Source organism: Symphodus melops (genome assembly GCF_947650265.1).
Source record: "Symphodus melops genome assembly, chromosome: 16".
In the NCBI taxonomy this organism is placed as follows: domain Eukaryota; kingdom Metazoa; phylum Chordata; class Actinopteri; order Labriformes; family Labridae; genus Symphodus; species Symphodus melops.
Genome location: NC_136706.1, coordinates 5,426,805 through 5,446,529, shown reverse-complemented (window position 1 = coordinate 5,446,529; position 19,725 = coordinate 5,426,805). Strand labels below are relative to the sequence as shown.

The 19,725-nt window shown below is 46.2% G+C and overlaps 1 protein-coding gene across 1 annotated transcript; it reads right to left on the bottom strand.

The window, feature by feature from the left end:
• Nucleotides 1-1,494: 1,494 nt before the first annotated feature.
• Nucleotides 1,495-18,545, bottom strand: smad7 (SMAD family member 7). The gene is made up of 4 exons (XM_079364433.1): nucleotides 16,944-18,545; nucleotides 15,988-16,041; nucleotides 12,462-12,533; nucleotides 1,495-2,366 (listed from the first exon to the last, which is right to left on the bottom strand). The coding sequence occupies exons 1-4, from the start codon at nucleotides 17,410-17,412 to the stop codon at nucleotides 1,828-1,830; spliced, it is 1,134 nt and encodes a 377-aa protein (XP_079220559.1). The 5' UTR covers nucleotides 17,413-18,545; the 3' UTR covers nucleotides 1,495-1,827.
• Between the last annotated feature and the right edge of the window lie 1,180 nt (nucleotides 18,546-19,725).

Here is a 19,725-nt window from a genome sequence, read left to right as displayed (position 1 = left end):
CGACTGAGCTCAGCTTGTGAACGTTTTTGTGAGCTGCTCTCACTTGAAACATTCATATACATGCACACTAACGTGGGACATATCTTTTATTGTTTTAATGGAATTATTGGCAAGCAGAATCAGGGTCACCTTGTCTGAGGGAAGTCATGGCTACAGGACTATTTGTCTTTCTCATGCATGTACACACAAATAAGCCCCCCCCACCCCCCCACCACACACACACACACACACACACACACAAAGCTTGTAGCCGCTTTAGTTGTATTAGCAAGGTTAGGATTATTGTTGTCAAGGCATACAGACAGCAATGGGTTTAAAGAGCTTGCTGTCAAGGAACAGGGTCCCCCCATGTGGTCCAGAGTCCAACCCCCCTGCTGGGCTACATTCTGATGGTCTTTAATGTAATTTATCATCTTTGTAAATTACATTTTCTTTCCAGGTTTCATTTATTTTATTGCATGATACACTGGACCTAAAAAAACTGACTATAAATACTCTCCAGGTTAAAAACATTAAAGTGACAAGGAGTATGATCACATATTTGTCTCATTCACTGTCTTTGAAATGTCGTTTTTTTCCTCATGTTTGAAACACAATTACTTGTTTTTCTGAGCACTAATGAACAGAGCACAGGAAGGGGGTTGGATGGGGTAGAAAGTGGGTCTTGTGAATGTAGGTCTTTGAGACTGTGTATGTGTGTGTGTGGGTAAAGCAGGCTTACAGTTAGTAATCCTCTTCACAGACACCCATCTGACTAGCAACAGGACGAGGCCCAGACAGACACACGCAAACACATGCGCGCACACAGATTTTGTTAGATGGCAATCTATTGTGTTTAGTCTCGATTTTAGAAATACAATAGGTCACAAATAGGCCACTGCTCTACAGTACAGCACTTGCACACTATGAACATTTTCTCTCATATCAAAGATGTCGAAATCAGGTGGTAGTTTTCCAGTATATTCTCCAGTGTGGTCATTTCCTCAGGTGTGGCACCAAATTATTTGTGGGAATGTTTGATATGCTCCATTCCTTTGTCTTTTTTTTTTTTTTTTTTTTTTGATCAGAAAGAGCATCCTCCTTGAAGCTGGCGTCTTTGTTGACTTTATTGGTTCCTGAAATTTGTCATTACTGCTTCCTGGCCGTGATGTCATGAGTCGGTTAATGACAGAGAGGAAGAGGGACAATCATCCCAAAATAACTCAGGAAAAAAGACAGACAATTTTAAAAGGCACAATAAGAGCAGGGACGATGAGTTACGCCACTGTCACAGTCTGACTCATTTAGTCTCAAAGGGAAATGCTTTTACGATGCATGACTTTGACGTTGAGCCAATGTTGACTTTATTTATAATGAATAACACCAAGTTCCTTACATAGAAATCAAGAGAGAACTGACTTGTGGACCTATTTAAATGATCACATTTGGATCATGGGAAAAAAAAAACATTAGTGAAACCGCACGATAAAAAAAAACCATCAACCAGGCCTGAAGTTATTTGAATTTTTTTTTATTTTGGCATTTCTTTGTTTTGCATTTATATTAAGCAAAGTGCATCTTATTTTCTTTTTCTCATCAACACATTGCACAATACATAAATAATGATGCATATAAAACGTCTTCATATTTACAATTAATAATATATTTATATATAACATAAAATACATTTTTCGCTTCTTATTTAATTAAATCTTAGTCATTTACTGAAACAAAGTCCATCAGAGTTTTTTTTTCTTTTAAACTTGTTTGAACCTCTGGAACAAAAACAAAGGAAAGTTGGTTTAGTCCGTTTGAGAAGGGCGAGGGTGAAGAAGAGGAAGGCTGCTGCTATCGGGTGTTGAAGATGACTTCTAACCAGCACGGGCAGCTGCTGATGAACTGTCTTGTGTAGCACTGTCCCCAGCCTTTCACAAAGCTTATCTGCACCGTGAAGCCCGTGCGAGGCTGCTGCGTGAATTCGTGGTCGTTCGGCCTCTGCAGGTTCCCAGCTTTGTCATAGTCAAATGCTTTTATCGAGAAACCGGGGAACACTTTGTGCACAAGCAGCGTGCGCGAGTCCGGGTTGTCCAGTGTGGCCGACTTGATGAAGATGGGGTAGCAGCTGCGGTTGTAGACCCACACCCCGTCCGGCTCACGCGTCAGCTGGATGCCGTAGCCGATCTTGGCCCGCACCATCTGAACTAGCTGGGACTTGTTTTCAGAGCAGAGCTGGCCTAGGCAGAAGCCGTTCCCCTGAGGTAGATCATAGAAGATGTCCAGAGAGGACTCCTGGACCGAGTAGAGGCGCCCAACACGTGTCTTCTCCTCCCAGTACGCCACCACGCACCAATGGGCCCGCTCGCCAGACTCCTGCATCGCCAAGGAATCTAAAGAAGACAACAGAGAGAAGGAGGCGGTTAGATCTGAGCGAGGGGTGTAAAGTTAGAACATAGTGACAGTGAACAATTGGACAGGAAAAGTTGAAGAAAGAGGTAGGAGAGGAGGAAACAATGAGTTTGTGATGTGAGATGCATTACTCGCACATTTCATTTTTTGGGCTTTTCAATGAAGCACATCTTGTTTTCTTCAACGTTACGGGAGATGCGAGTTGTTTCCTAATTATTAAAGATGACTTATTAAAACAAGAATTCCCCTGTTTCACGAAACAAAGCAACCCTGTCATCCTCAACTTCTATCATACAGGAAAAACCATGTTGGAATTTTTGGACTTCAGACAAGAGAAGCAACCCAGAGACACTGGCAGGCAAGTGTCCACACGCAGTACAATATTTGTCTAGGCATTAAATGCTTATCTACTGTCTGGCTCGCTGTATTTTTGCAGCACTGCGGCCAACAATGTCGTGACGTCAAGCGCCTGTTAAGATCATCTCTCTCTCTCTCTCTCTCTTTCTCGCTCTGACTCTCTCGACTCTACAGGAGGAAATGAGAAACTTCTGAATTCACGGCAACAAGGCAAGAGGCTTCAGCGTAAACACATAAACCATCCCCTGTCCGAGGTGAAGCACATGACGAGCAGGGCAGGACGTTAGCTCTCAGACGCTGGTGTCTGGATCGTTGACAAGCTAGGCCTCTCCAGTCTAAAGTTTCCCCTGAGCGTAAAAGAAGTGTAGCATTGGCCGTGCTCCAATTTCCAAACCCCTCCTCCTCCTCCTCCTCCTCCCTCTGCCGACTCCCTTTAGTGTGCCTCCTGCACCGTCCCGCTCCCTCCTTCATATCTCTATTCCACAGAAATCTGGCTCCCAGCTACTCCCAGCGAGAAAAATGGGAGCCAGTCAGGCGCAAGGGAAATAGAGGGAGACGAAGTGAGGACAGAAAAAGGGGCGGGAATTGGGAAGAGAAGGAATGCTTTCACATATTTTGACTGTTACTTTTGCAACTCTGCTTCCTCTCCCGACTTTTTAAGGACCTCGCGGGCATTTAAAAGGTCGTCATTTAATTTCTGAAACCCTTACCAACCTTTTTAAATGTCCTCTCGTCTTGATGAAAGACACATTCAAGGGTTAAGAAAGCTTCAACAGAGAATATATGTGAGGGAAATCTTTTTGACAGAGCCCCGCTCATAGCTCTTTCGGAGTTCCCAGCCTTCCTCCCCCCCCCCTCCTCCTTCTTCCCCCTCTTCCTCGTTTCATCTGGCGGTAGCTGTGAGTGTAACCGGTAATTTGGAAGGTCCTGTCTGAGACAAACTGCGACGTTAATGCGGCAGGATCTCTGCCGGCCCGAGCGGACTCACCACGGCCTGTCATTAGCCTTCATTAGACGGAGGGGGGGGGGGAAGAAGAGGGGCAGAAAAAGACAACAGTGGGAGAGGAGAGAGAGAAACAGAGAGGAGGGGAACAACTGAAAGCATGCCTTCCATAAAACAAGAGGGGCTGTGTGCTTTGAAGTTGGTCAGAGCCGAGCCTCTGGGAGTTTATCGTAAATCCGCCCTCATGGGGTGCGGGGGAAACTAAGTACCCAGCTATCTACCTTCGACTAAAAGGAGGAAGAAAAGACATCCATCTTTCAGATAAGAGACAGAATGTGTCTCTTGTGTCTTAAACTGGTTGAGCGTTTTTCCTCTAAGATCTGTTTTCCATGTATGTAGAAGAACGGCTAGGACATGTTGGACTTTCTTAAGCAGCTGACAGAGGGCCTGCTGGTGGAGCTCACCTGTGAGGCCCTGTTTGTGTGTGTGTGTGTGTGTGTGTGTGTGTGAGTGTGAGTGAGTGTGAGTGCGCGTGTGTGTGTGTTATTGCTGAGAGAGACAGGGCCTGGCGTCAGAGGTCATTAGAGCGGCTGCCTGTCTGAGCCTGTCATTGCAGCCTGAAAACACCCTGCTATTCAGAACTACACTAAATGCCCTGCCTCCCCTCCCTCATCTCTTCTCTTCGGCTCTCAGACTGGAAGCCACTAGGAAGCACAGAGGAGAGAAAACCAAGGAAAGGATAAAAGCAAAAGCTTTAAAGAGAGATTAAAAAACTAAAGGGGTCAGACATTTCGTATGTAAAAGTTTCACTAAAAAAAGTCACATCATCAGTCACTTCTTGCTTGAGACAGTTAACAAAAGACAGCTGGGAACAGCCCAATAAATCGGACTTCGAGTCTCATGTATGGGTTTAGCCTAAAAAAAAACAACAACGTCATCCTACACTTCCCACAATGCACCTCTTCCATTAAATCCTCCCTGGCTGCTAAATGACCACTTTTTTCAAACACGGTTCAAAACTGGTTAGGCAGACCTTCTGTTATAACTGTAAGTACCAAACTCGCAGAACAAAAATGACATCACAGTGACATCATCAGGAGGCTGTTTTAGCTTTATTTGGCTTTTCTATTCATGTGAAAATAGGTTGAACTTCAGAGTAAAATGGACCAAAACGCTGGTGTTATGAAACATTGAATGAAGATAAAGTTGTTCGAAATTGAAGTAAGCGACTACCTAAGTTAATTTCCAGAGTAGTGATTTAGGGCTTCTGGCTCAACAGTGTGACAACAGCTATCCTGAATTCTTCCCATTCCTCAGCCACGGTTAGATAAGAGAGTGACTGGAAGTTAATTTGAGAGAGTGAGCGGGTCCATCCAAACAAAGACAAAGATAAACAGAGTTATAGATCTACGTCCAGCTGGAAAAAAAAAAACGAGTTCACCGGTAAGCTACTTTCGGTTTAAGAGAGACTCCTCCATGTGTGAGGTGCAGTCTCGTCAGGACAATGTTCACACCTTGTCCTCACGGCAGATGACCCTACCCCACATGCGCAATGCAGCTGAACTTAAACACACACCAATAAAAACCACACATGAATCGGCGTGGCCCTGTATCAACACAACGTGTTCCAAGTGCAAGGCTCATTTAGCTCAACTTTAATTTTTAACACATCGTGTTTGCGTGCGAGCTGTCTGCCCGTCAGGCTCCTCAGGTTACACTCGGACACTATTTCAGGTGCTTCTCACATAGGTGTGTGTCTGCATGTGTGTGTGTGTGTCAGACAGTGTCTGCCCCATGTCTGTCTGTCCTTGCAGCAGGTTGTTTTCCATCCGCTACAGCCCCCCTGTACACTTATAGAGCCGTCTGTACATCTGTCTGTCTACTCTCTGGATGTCTGCCTATCGGAGCATTAGTCCGTCTATCTGTCTGCCACCCCCACCTGCTCGTCTGCTCTCAGGCAATGTGTGTGTGTGTGTGTGTGGCGGCTCCTCGCTGGAGATAAGCGGGCGAGCTGGCAGCCTGAGGCCATCTGTCACTCCGACCTTTTCTATTCTGCTCTGCTGCTGCTGGTCTGTCCCAGTCTGGTGTGTCCCATGGGGGCTGCATGTGAAGCCCAACCACACAACAACAAAAAAACACTTTCCCTGCTTTTCTAACTAATCTGAGAGGGGGGGGGGAATGTGAAGGGAAATCATAGCTGAGACAAGATTCTGGTGTTAAATTATACATGCGATCGGAAGTGATATGAAACAGACCTTCAGAAGCAGCTTTTTGAAGTAGAGGAAAATACAAGAGGCAGCTGCAGAGAGCTAATGTTATCCATTAGCATCAACAAAAACAGCATTTAGGTCTCTTGTTTTCGAGGTATTTAATAGATGATCAGCTTATGGTCTGCGAGGTTGGGGGGCAGGGGGACTGTAAATATCTGTAATTAAATAAACCCCCTTTGGATACAAAATATTTAAACCACAGCACGGAAGGGGGGCCAATTCTCCAAGTAGACACACACACATGCTAGCTCCCCTGTGGATTTTAATGGTCCGAAGCCCTAAAGAGTGGACGCCACGCTAGCTGAGACAATTGGACCCGGTCTGAAGGTGGGGGGGGGACGAGTGAGAAGAGGGGGAGGGGAGGGACGACAGACTGGGCGCTTCTCACAAGCGCAGTCTGCAAAGGTTAATCATTACCTCTGTCTGACTCCACACACAAACACAAGCACACACCAGGTCGCTTCTGGACTTACAAGAGAGCTCCACGCTTAAAGCCTCTCACAAACACACACACACACACACACAATTTTCAACCTTCACTTTTGGACACAAGACTATCAACATCGGTAAATAGTGAAGAGGCTCCTGAGAACTGTCTCGTATCGATCCCCTCTGCTCTAACTGTGTGTGTGTGTGTGTGTGTGTGTGCGTGTGCCTCAGATGTGTAATGACCCTGTTGTCATCAGGCACACACACAGCGGCTGAGGAGAGGAATGGGGAAGGCATGAAGGAAATAGCTAGAGGGGGAAGGAAGGACTCTTCATGGTGCCTTATTTTCTAAGTCAACACCCTCTCTCGAGCCGGGGAAAGTCTACTCCAAAAGTCAAGGGTCACCCCAGAGGCATTCCTTTTGTTCCTGCTGCCGTGCTGTATATGTTCAGCCCTGCATGTATGCATGTGTGTGTGTGTGTGTATGTGCGTGTGTCTCTGTTTATGTGTGTGTTCACGAAAATATATCGTGGTATTGATTTTTTTCAAGTTAATACAAGCTAAGAGTCCCCGACAGCCGACTTGTTGCCTTTTGTGCTTATTGTGGGTAAAAGAGAAAGTCAATGACAGACGACGAGCGCAGTGAAGGCAGAGGAGCAATACAAACACAGCGTCTTTATTAAGTCTGCTTTTTTCACTATTTAAAAGTAAATGTCTGATTTCAAGGATTATTGTGACCCGTTAACACAATAAATCAATTCCATCCGGCTAAAATGTGCTTCTTATTAGCATGACTGCCCGAGTTACATGAGGGAGGATGCTACCGACTTAGCAATGCATTTCTGGAACGTTTGTGGAATAGAAACGAGATGAAAATGCATCGAAATCCATGCGCAAAAAAAGCACCGATGTTGTTCTGAATATTCCATACTCCAGAACCATTTGGAAGTCAGGTTTGTTATGCTAGTAGCAGCTAATGCCGTCTTGTGTGAATGCATCGCAGGCCGATTGTCCACGTTTGTCTAAAAAGCATTTACATGGTTGAAGCTGCGCAGTAAGTCGAGCTGATTTGTTTTTGCGGAGCGACAGTTTAAAAAAAAAAAAAAAAGAAAAGAAACAATGCATGGGTTTAGTAGCACAGAAGAGGAAGTGCCTCTTTAGGGTGGCAGGTTATGTAAGTAGATGTAAAGCCACCCCCCCCCCACTTCAGGAAACCTAAACAAGGCCTGATGGCAGGAAAACCACACAGGGGAGTGGCACGGTTTCGCTATCTACAGATCTGACTCCTCGCAGCAACACGGACAGAGAGAACAAGCTGCAGACACGCCATCGCTAACATGAACCATCCGGCCTCATCCGGGAGGAGATAAGGAGAAGAAATGTTTTCCCAATGCCTTCATATTCAAGTAGAATCTCTCCGAGTGGATATTTGTGCCGTGAATACATTAAGCATGTTTCTTGACGCTCAGACGGATTTTTTTTTTTTTTGCTGAATTTGAAATAATGAAACTTTTCACAGTTAAATCAGGAGTCATGCTCCATTCTTTTCTATATTTTCTTACTAAACGACATCACTGAAGAACATTTAATCCTCCTCTTGCACCTCCTCCTCCTCCTCCTGCTGAGTTATTATTCCAACACTTCATCATGCTGACCCTCACACACATGATCCTCGGCAGCCCACATTTCCCAGGGTGACAGGACAAATAAACACGAGCTCGTTGGAAACCGGGTGCCAGGCTGGCTGAGTGATGTCATCAGCTGACTTTTTACGAACACACAAGTCAGAAGATCACTCTGTAGGATCCCTATCTGTGACACACACTGCGCCAGGGACAGATGGACTGACAAGAAGAACAATCGGTCACATTGTTGTGTCTCCAAAACACCGTGGGAACTCAATAATACACGAACGCCGCAAACGGAGAGGCAGACAACCCGCACAGCCAGTTGTGCACTTCCTCCGCTTCGGTGTGTTGTTGCTCTGTTGTTACTAATTACGTACCTCTGTGAGTGTGAGTCAATCTGTGATTGAGATGTGGCTATTGACAGGCCTGAGTCTGTCGCTGAGATAAAAAATACACACACACACCCCCTCCGGTCTGTGTACACAAAAGACAAACTGACTACATGAATGAGCAGGAGGGAGGGTGGAGACAGCAAGACTGTGTGTCTCACACGCACACACACCGATACACACAGGTTTACAGGAATGTGTCTCCACTTATTTCCATTTTCGTCGTTATCCTGCTAAAAGGGGGGGGGGGGTTTCTCTCTCCCTTCCTCTCTCTCTCCTCAGACACACACACACACACACTTTGCCTCTCTCTCACCCTCGTGTCTTGTACATTGAGGTAATGTCAGAATCCACTTCCACAGAGTGACTGCAAACTAAAACAATGTTCATCTTGTTCTGGGCTCACCTCCAAGCTCGGGCTGGCAGCCAAATCTGCATATCCCACCTTTCAGTCAAGTGGCTATGCTACGCTAGGCTAATGTTTCAACAGTTTTGGTGCTTGTACAAAAGATCAGAAACAACAAGACAGGCACACTTTTTCTCCATCCTCGTCCCTCTCTCTCTCTCTCTCTCTCTACCCCCTCTTTCCATCCTCCACTGTCTCTGCATGCTGTTTTTTCGATTTGTGCAGCATAATGACACAGGGTGGGGAACAGAGGACGGCCAAAACCAAAATTAAGTCTCTTGCCAAGACGCGGCTTGGCTGCCGCGCAAGGAGAGGAAGTGGGGAGTAATGAGAGATCCTGGCCCGGCACGGAGCGGCTCAGCTCTACTCAACTCACTGGCTGAACACGCAGCCTCCAAATTACAGAGAACAGAGCAAGAGCTGCCGGCCATCTCTCCCTCCACCCAAAGCCGCCATCTTCTCTCTCCCTCTTTATTCTTTCGTCTTAGTGCTTAAGCAAAACAATTAACCAAGAAGAAGAAATGACTACGTATATACTTATAGGTTCAACTTCTTTTTACTTTTTACCCCCTGCTTCATTCTGGTTGGTTGGTGAACCTCAGTGTTTGTTTTCCATCCAGAAGAGGCCTCGGCTGCCTCCCTGTCCGCTCGCCTTTTCCTCAAAGACATGAGGTCATATCCTGCGCAGCCCTTTCCTTTGCCTGCTAACCCAAACAATGCAGGAATGCAACACTGAGGGTGCTCTGTCTCTGGCTGGAGCTCCTGATTGCTTCGAGTTTGAGCGACTCTTGAAAAATTCTAAGATTGTGTTTTCAGGTTGGTGATAAGTCATTTAAAGCTCATTTCCCGTATGACAAACACATTCAAAACAACATCCAGGCCTTTTCTCTCACTGGGTTCACTCCAAAATTGGGTAGTTCCTTTGGGGGCCTCCACATGACAGCAGAACTAGTTTGATTTAATGAGCCAAGGTGCCAAGACTAAATTTAATCCCTGTCAGAGCCCCTGATGAAGGTTACACCTCCAGCCGATTCACTGGGTGACTAATTGACTGGCTGAAACGCTGGCCGACTGTCTGTCGAGCGAGGTGACTGGCTGGTGGTATAAGAATACAGCTCAGCCTAAATTTAACCTGCAGTGGGAGGAAGCGCCTGTGTGACAGTCGGCAGTGCGCCAGGGCTCGCACCAGGTCATTCTATCTGCCTGCCTGTGTGTACGTGTTGGTGTGTGTGCGTGTGTGTGTGTGTGTGTGTGTGTGTGTGTGAAAATGCATGTGCGTGTGTGCGTACATGTACGTGTCACCGCAGCCCGACTGGATCCTCTTACACACAGGCACTCCGGGTCAGTCCCCGATGGCACCATCAGGCACGACACTGACAAACACACACACACACACACACACACACTCACACTGTACACTGATGCTACACATCCAATAAGAGCCGGGCACAAGAAGGCGTCTGTAGGTTAACGTTATAATAAGAGTACATGTATTTACCCTCTCTGGCTGAGCACGGCTGCTCTACTGGTAATACTGGAGACCAAAAACTGTTCAAAACACAACCAACTAAGCACAGTACATAGCCCACCTTTGTTGACACATACCAACAATTATTTCGGCAGCCTATCCTACTGTCTTGTCAAACTGGAAGAGGTATTTTATTTATGATAAAGCTTAAACCTCTTGACCTCTGTTAGCTTGGCCACATTAGCCGCTCGTATAGAATCCAGTCGCTAACGGGTTTAAATATTACTTAACACTCCATGGATTCATAACCAACAATCCAGCGTACTCTTAACCCTGACCCGATCTCCCATTTCCAAATCTCCCCTTCTAATCTCCCTCCTCTTCAGATCCTGAGACAACCTTAAACCCCCGAGCTAAGCCCTCACCCCGGCTCAAACCAAGATCAGCACCCCGACACCCAGCTCCAGCCACTGACGACTCCTCCTCCATCCTCCTCCCCTATCCTCTTCTCCTCTTCCCTCCTCCTCTGTGCTCTGTTCCAAGCTGATGACGTGAGCCAGCGAGAGGAGCTTTGGAGCTTGTAGCCTGGCAGGCAGCCTAGTTTGCATTTGCGCTTGTCGCTGTCGCAGCTCCATTAACTCCTTCCAGCCTGGAAAGTCTTGGCTTTTTCAGAGGATATATAATCTCTGGACTTCATCCGTTTTGGTTTAAAAGCACGAAGAGTTGAGCTTTTCTGTGGGTCATGCTTTGGTACAGCTCCTTGGCTGGCCGGATTTACCGAAAGAAAAAACACTTTACCAGCACAACTGTTCAACCTAAATGCAAAAAAAAAAAGTAAGAACACAACTCATGCTGACTTCAAGTCTTCGCCACCCTCCTCTCCCTTCCTTCTTCCTCTCTGTAAATAAGTCTGGAGAAGAACATAAAAAGGGCAGAGTGAGTGAATTAGAAGGTCAGCAGCGGGCCTCTGGGAGAGCCATGTTTCTTTTGTCAGAGCCCCAGAGGGAGGGAGCGAGGGAAGGAGGATAAGGAGGAAGAGGAATGAAGTGGCCTTTTTTTTTTTTTTTCATGTGGCTTGCCAGGGAAATCTTGAGGGCAGAGCGCTTTGGCCATTCTGCCTTTCTACCTCTGCAGCTTTTTCTGAGGAGGCCCATTCAGTGGAGCCACTGCTGCCATGTCATCCTCGCCAGGAAGGAAAACAGGGGAGCAAGAGGAGGAGGGGAAGCTAAGGGAGGGATCATAAGGGCGCCTGTTAAGACTTCAGATCTTGGGTTTCACACTTTGAACTGGGTCTAAAATGTGTCTGTGTGAGGAGACGAGAGGTTGATTTTTAGTTCCTCTTAGCTTGTAAGCAAGGCTACAATCTCTACCCCCATCTACACACATACACACTAGCAGGCAACTACCCCCCCCCTCCTACCACCACACAAAGGAGGAGGAGGGGGGAGAAACGGGCAGCCAACACCAACTGACATAAAACAGGCTTTAAAGGCCTGGTAATGAGAACCATCTGAGGTAGAGGAAAGCAGAGAGCAGCACAGAGCTGACTCTCTCTCCAGTGCACTCCATCTTTTCCTGTAGCCTGCGGACAGGGTCACACAGCCAAAGGGGATTATGGGGCAGAAAAGCTGAGGAAGCCTGAAACACGTCCTGCATGAGAGACGGAAGAAAGACAAAACGCTAGCGTCTCGCCCAGAGGACAGTCCACACACACACACACACACATCTCCCGTGCGCGCACACGCGACCAAACAAACACTAGCATGTCAGCTGAATTCTCTCCTTGCTGTGTTTTTTTTTCTCTCAATGTTTTCCTCCCACAACAGCGCACGCACAGAGCGTATTCTTCTCCAAACAACGACTCGACATGTTTGCCTTCCATTACAACGCAACACGAAAGGAGAAGGATAGAGGAAGAGGAGAAGAGAGCAGCGTTGTTCACGGAGCCAGGAGGGAGGAATTTATGTGGATGTGGGAGAAATACACCACCCTCCTTCAACTGTTTTTTTTTTTTTTTATTACAGAGGGGAAGCAGGGGCCCCCACAATCACTGCCTCATCACAGCAAGTATGGAGTGTGTGTGAGGAATGCACAGGAGGAGGAAAAGAAAACAGATGAGGAAGATAAAATGACTGGGAGAAGAAGAAAAAGGGAAGAAAATGAGATGTACTGGTCGGAATATTTACCTGAAAGCCCCACAGGGGCCGAGTATGTCGTTCCCCCAGTTTCACTGGATGACGGTCCAGAGTCTGGAGAATCTAATGGAGACAGAAAGAGACTTTGAATTAGCACCATGTGTGTGTTCCTGTGTGTGTGTGTGTGTGTGTGTGTGTGTGTGTGAGTGGAGAAGGCAAAGCAGCAGCTGTGAGACCGTCAATCACCCGGGTGAAATCAATGCCTAATGAAGACGCTGACGATGAAGCTCACACTCTCTCACACACACAGCCCAGACTCACAGAGGAGAGTTCCTTACACCCCTGATAATCCCCCATAATCCACTGCTTCAGTAGGAACGTTAGCCTCATGCATCTCTGCATAGACGAGCTGCTGATCTGGAAAGAGCTGTGTTCGTCCTGCTAATGACCGAGACTTCTCATCCCAGCTCAGGTTTTTTTTTCTCCTTCCAAATCGGATCCTATTTTTGTCTCTGCAGCGGTTTCCTCCCTCATTTAAAAAGGACAAAGAATAAAAGCTGTGAAAATATTGAAATTCTCAAGCTAAACGAGATTTGTGACACCCGAAGCACAGGTGTTTCTACCTCCAAATAAACTGCCTTTTTGTGTTCTACTTTGCTTTTTACGAAGCCTTGAAAGCTCGTCAACAATGTTCTTAACGCCGCACAAGCAGGCAGACGAGAGAGAAAGAGAGACGGGGAAAAACACTCATTCTCTCTCTGCTTCCCTCACCCTGTCTTTGCATTTCAATGCTTAACTCCTACTAAGACCTGTAATGTAGACTAGTTTCAACATGACACCTGAATGGGCCTTTAACAAAACGGCTGTGTGAGCTGCACACCGCTGGGACCGAAAGGCTAGCTCTGCTGCAGAGCTGCTGCTGCTGGTAGCTCGGTATTCACTAATGATACATTCCTTTTGCTGCACTACACCTCTTAAGCACCGAACCAATGCTGCTGTGGTGGTGGTCGTATGATTTATGACCGTAAAAAAGCATGCTCTCCATATGGTAACAATGCAAGAAAAAAAAACTGCACATCAATGCTGCAGTAAAGAACGATGCAGAGGGTAGATGAATTGGAGCCTCATTAGAGAAAGTGAAGAGGATGCAAAGTGCACACAAAAGTGAGCAAGGAGACACTTTAACAACATGTTCAACTTCACCTAAAGTAGCAAACGCTTGGCAACAGTGACCAGCAGTGTCTTTCTTTAACAGGCAGAAACCTCAAGCAGGACCAGGCTGACTGGTTGGAAGTGGTTTGCCAACAATAAAGGGTTAAAAAGGATGAAAAAAAGAAGACCAGAGATGTTGCCTTGCTCTCCCCTCTGCCTGCCACCTGGTTTCGGACACTGCTCGTGCTGATGCAGTCACATTAATGACTTGCCCGGGCTATCCCTCGCTTTCATTGGCTGCCAGCAGCCTCTGCCCTGGTCTCCCTGGGCAACAGTTCACAGCTGACCACAGGGCTGAGGGGGCATCAGAGAGAAGAGAGCTGAACAGTGTGTGATTTATATTCCCCAGAGCTGAAACAAGGTAGCGTTTGACATCTCGGACTGCTTTCATATTGCTGCTGGGCACCCTGACACCCACTTCCTGCTCACTGGAATCATAAAACCATCCTCATAAAATGCGTCGCTCTTCCGCTTCATGCAGATTTTTTCTTTTTTTCTTCTTCTTTTTTTCAAACATTCGATTGCTCCATAAAAGTTAACAGTGCAGATTGTCTAAATTTCATCATGATTTAACACAGTCTAATAAAAACCAAACGCAGCGACTAGTAGAGAAAATGGTAATAGCCTCTAGTAATGAGAAGGAGGTCCTGATTGACAGCTCCCGGAGGCCCCTGGGAAAAAAACCCAGTATTGCTGCATGATAAGCTCATCTGTCCTGTGTGTGTGTGTGTGTGTGTGTGTGTGTGTGTGTGTGTGTGTGTGTGTGTGTGTGTGTGTGTGTGTGTGTGTGTGTGTGTGTGTGTGTGTCCTCCATCCCTTTCCATTGTCCTGTTAATATATGTTGCATTTTACTCCTTCATCAATACGAGTACACTGACGGTCTCTTTCGATTCCCCATAACTGCAGGTCAGCTCGAGACTGCTACACTAAAATAATTTAAAAAAGACATATTCAAATGGTTTGCTTTTTTTTTTAATGTTCATATTCTGAAGTCAATGCGTCTTCTTGCCTTGCTCTAGTCTGATTTGCAACATTTTATTCCAGCTGAGTCAAACCAATGCTGAGCTGTTTAATCATTTCTTTTGTCTGCGCCCAGCTTGCGTTTTCCTATTTACCTTCATTACCACATACTAAGACACTCCTGACTGCAGTCGGTGAGGTTAAGCACGGTTTCATTTTTCAGCCCTTCAGATAACTCCTGCTCATATATTGAAGGCTTTAGAAGGTCTTTTTTAGACAGTTAATAAATACGGAGGGAAGGGGGGGGGGAGGGGGGGTACAGCTGCAGCCGCAATGACTTCCTATTGTTTCCACTCACTGAAAGCCACTTTCTCCTTCTCCTAACTGGTCGTCTGACCGGTCATTGTTTAACCCTGAGCTTTTCCTGCACTGACAGACTGCGAGAGGTAGAAGGAGGAAAAAGAGTGATGGGGAAATTGAAACTACAGCCTTAACATTACCACACACGCACACAGAGAGACACACACCGAGCACACCACACATGCATTTATATCTCTCTCACCTTCTCTGTGACATGGGGGGGGGAAAGTGCTCCCTGCTCTCACACTATTCTGGTTATAGCTTGAAATTTAACACACTTTGAATCCGACTAAATAAGCGATGACATAACCTGATGATGTTTCCGGTACTGGGGGAGTAGGATTACAACCGCAAAAACTACTGAGCAACAGCAAAGCTTGTTAATAAAATCTTAAAGACGTTGGAAAAGGAAACCCAAAAGCTCTCTCCCCTAGTGCCCAAAAACAAACACAGCCAAGCGGAGATGTGGGACAGTGACACCTCCCTCCAATACACACACACACACACACCCTCAACCTTAATCTGTTGATTAATTCACATGATAATGGCCGGCTGGCTCCAGAGACGCCGCTGTCTGCCTTGCGATTCACAATAGATAGATGGACACACAAACAAAAACACCCATAATACAACTCCTCCCTCCCCTTCTTCCCCTGTCACTCACACACACACGCACGCGCACGCACACACACACACACACAACCTCTGCCCGTGGTGAAATGCCAGTCAGTCTATAGCTGGTATCTCAACTTTGTGCTGCTTTGCCCTGGCTTCCAGCCACACTAGAACTGCCCAGCCAGCCAGGCGTGCCACTCCACCGCTATCATAAATCACAACATAGCATGGAGCCATTTCCTACACACACACACACACACACACACACTGCACGCAGAGTGACTTTGTAAGACTATATGCATGTGCAATGTAAGACAGATAGACAAACACAAAAACAATCATGAATACAAGATGGCCTTTAACATGTGCATGTTTTGCAGAACAAGTGCAAGAACACACGTGAATTTCTGGTTTTCTCTTGAGAGCTCACCTGGTGGTTTAAGATAGTCCATGGGATAGCGGGAATATGGAGGCGGAGGGGACTCTGGAAAGGGGAAGAAAAAAAAGGCAGAGTATGAGGAATAAAAACAAGGAAGAGATCTCAACTTTGTGATAAGAGTTGTCATTCTTCAGGGGGGGGAAAAAGGGGTTTTGTGTCTGTCAGCTCTGCCTGGAGAAGCAAAGAGGCCGGGCGGCTATTGCCTTTCATTGGCAGGCAGATAAACAGGGGGCCGCCTGGCGCCAGGAGAGCCACTATCAGCGTCTAGGACAAACTGAGATACGGGCCTCTTTTGGCCCGGGACGCCAGGCTAGCACACACACAAATACACACACACACACACACACATACATGCACTGGAAAGTTCACCGTGGAAAAACTGTAAAGCCCGGGATGAGTCGCTTTGCACTTTGGAAATGCCAATTGTGAAATGTTGAAATAGCAAACGGGCCGTTTATTTCATGAAGTTGAAAATACCCTCATAAAAGTTAGAATATACGGTTCAAGGGCGCTATAAAGCATATTTACGTAGATATTTCGCCTAATTAAGCCATCTTATTTGTATATTTCGCATTTAGGCACAGCAATAATCGTTTAAAAAGTCATACGGGGTATAACTGTTTTTTTTTGTTTACTTCAACATAAAATGTAGGCTAATGGAACCACACTGTAGGAATTGATAAAGATGACTATTTGGCACGCTTTTCTCATCGGTCAAGTTTGACCTTCTGGAAACTAAACACAACCCTGCCAAGAGAGGTGATGTCATTTGAATTAGGCTAATTATCACTTTAAAGAGTCTGCTCGTTCTGTGACACAATGACACCGGCTCTGATTACAATAATGAGACCCGAACCACCAGAGAATTAAAAAGCAATTTTGAGATTCTTTTCTGTTCTGTTGTTTGGGGATGAGGAGAAAATGTGGGGAATAATAATCCAGCTCACCGAGTTCACACAGTCTGCTCATGTGGTGCGGGTTGCAGCAGACGAGCTCTGGGTTCACTTTCCCGTAGGATTCACAGCAAGACAGCCTCTTGAGCTCCGAGGAATGCCTGAGGTCCGGCCACCTGAACACTTTGTAGAGCAGCATGGGGAGAGAGTAAGACTGTTGACCCACTTTGGCGTCCACTTTGCTGGGCAGGAGCAAGCAGGGGCTCCGGGCTCCCCCCTTTGACTCCACCGCCTGCAAAAGCACCTCTAATTGTTTTTCTTTAATCTTTTTGAGTATCGAGTGGGTCAACGCCTTTAATTCAGCTTCCGACCCAGCAGCGTTGGACTTGGCCACCTTTGTCGTTTTGCCCATGCAGCAGCCCCCGGAGCCATGCGTCCCTCTATCCGCCTCCCCGTCGCCCTCCACGGGCGCACGGCTCCTCCAGAGTCGCCGGACGAGCCCCGATCGTTTGGTCCTAAACATGCGGGACGAAAAGAGGTTTCCCCGGCTAAAAAACGAGCATGGTGTCCGCAAATCATGAAGATTCCGGGAGCCGAGTCCAGGCAGTGACAAGCAGCCTGAGAAAAGACGGTGGAAAAACTGGGAGCTGGAAAAGCAGAGGAAATCTGTAGCATGCGCCAGTCTCCGTCGCCTTCTCCTGCAGATTTGAGCACCGAAAAAAATGTCGAGGTTCACGGGGCAGTCAGCTTTTCCTCTGAGGAAAAACAACCATCGCCCCCAGACGTTTGAAACTATGCTTAAATATTAAACGGAGCAGTTTTTCTCCGTTTACAGCGGCAGGAGAAATGTTCTCCAACACAGCCGCATGCAGCCTGGATGGGGCGCAATCACTCAGTGGGTGATGTGCAGCCGAGCGCTGTGAATTGACCCCTTTAACAACACGAACCAGGACGATTTTTATCAAATAAAAACTGATACAACATTATAACACGTAGACGTGTTGGCTGTAAGTTTGTATCAGACAAACTGGGGCCTAATTACACATAAATGCTATCACAATTATCCCATGAAAAAGCGAGGATCGCTGCTGTGTCTTGAAGAGCATTAATCCACAAAATCCTTGATCCGACTGCACCGAGAAGGACTCTCCAGCAGGCTCGTTGAGGATTTTTTTTTTTATCCGTTATCGTCTTAACATGCCACTTCGTCTGAAGATGATGATGTGGTCTGCTTGCAAGAAAGAGTTTCGTCCAAAAGAGCTGGGAGAAAATCCAGTGCTGGATCTCTCGAGTTCGAAAGCCTGGGGGAAAAAAGCGAGAGAGACCCTCGGGTTGTACGTCCACGCACAGAGCTCTCGTATAACCTATTTTAGCAGGCGAATCCCTCAAAATAAAATAATCCAAGCTCGTATTCTCACACCAAGTTTCCGTGTCTGAGTGTGCGTGGAAGAGAACGAGCCGGCGAGTGATCTCGAGGGGGGTAGAAGACTCTCTGTCTGTAAATGAGGCGGATGGTTTGGGTGCCCTTGCTCCGTCTCCAGTCTCCAGTGCGCATTGACGCGCCCGGTCACGTGGGTGTCTAGACACCCTGTCGCTTAAAAAGAAATGTGATTGTGCTGCGCAAACAACAGATCAAGCAGGGCCCACGGCGCGCGCGCGTGCGCGCACACACAAACACAGTTTGGCACGCACACACGCACACATACACACTTTATAGGAGGCAATGAGAAGTGAACGTTTGGCAGAATAAGTTGACAGACGAAGTTGGGACAGTTAAACCGAAAGATAAAAACTATCGAACTACTTTTTGGCGTAAAATGTAAATGTGTGGTTTAAATTCAAAAATGTGTTAATAGTTTAGAATCTCCTCCTTTTTTTTTTTTTTTACTGAGTTTGTCTTTCATCTGATGATTCATAAAAGCTAATGAACAGCAAATGACAGAAAGTCAATGAATGAGCATTGACACATTTCTTTAACTGTCTAAAACGTGTGAAAGGATGCGTGCGTGCTTAAAATGAGAATGAATTAATATGGAAATTACTGACATTATCCTATAATCATAACATTTGATTTTGCCATGTACATCAATCAGTGGAGATTTAAATGGTTTAATTAGCAATAATTTATCCCGAGTGTCTCAGATAGCATTTGGTCCCTCATTGAAGGTTCAAACAAAACATCTGTACGGTTTTCAGTTGGACCTTGTTCAGATTAGGATACCGAGACTTGAAACGGGTTTAAATATGACTTTCAAAGGAGCCAGGGAAGGCTAAATGTGCCTGCGAGTCTGCATGTAGGGCGAAAAGACACAGACATCCTTGTCCGAAACAGAGATGAGAGCGCGCTGCTGCCGCCACCTGGCCGTTCAGCTTTCAGATGGGACACACTGAAGCGTCCTTTGACTTTAATTATCTCCTCAACAGTTTCCAGCCTTCTTTATTTATCCAGTCAAACGGTCCATCGACTGGGGATCAATGCCCCTTTCCTGCCTGACACAAGATTTGTAACAGGATCTGCCCACTTTATTTATTAGCTTTGACACTAAATCCCAACAACATGGGTTTGATCTAATTTATTTAAGGCATTATATGAACACTTTAAGAGACACAGTGCGGAAGTTGTTCTTCCTTTTTAAACGCGTGAGTAAAATAATAATTAAAAGGGTCTATGAAATATCTGAAACAGCTCCATTAGATCAGAAATTCAGCTCATTGTATTGTTGGAACCACAGACAGACCAGAGCAGAATAACTCACCAAACCCTGCTGAAATAAACCCTTTTTATCCACAGACATATATAATCTGTGGTAGCAGCTTTTCAGTGTTTCAGACACTT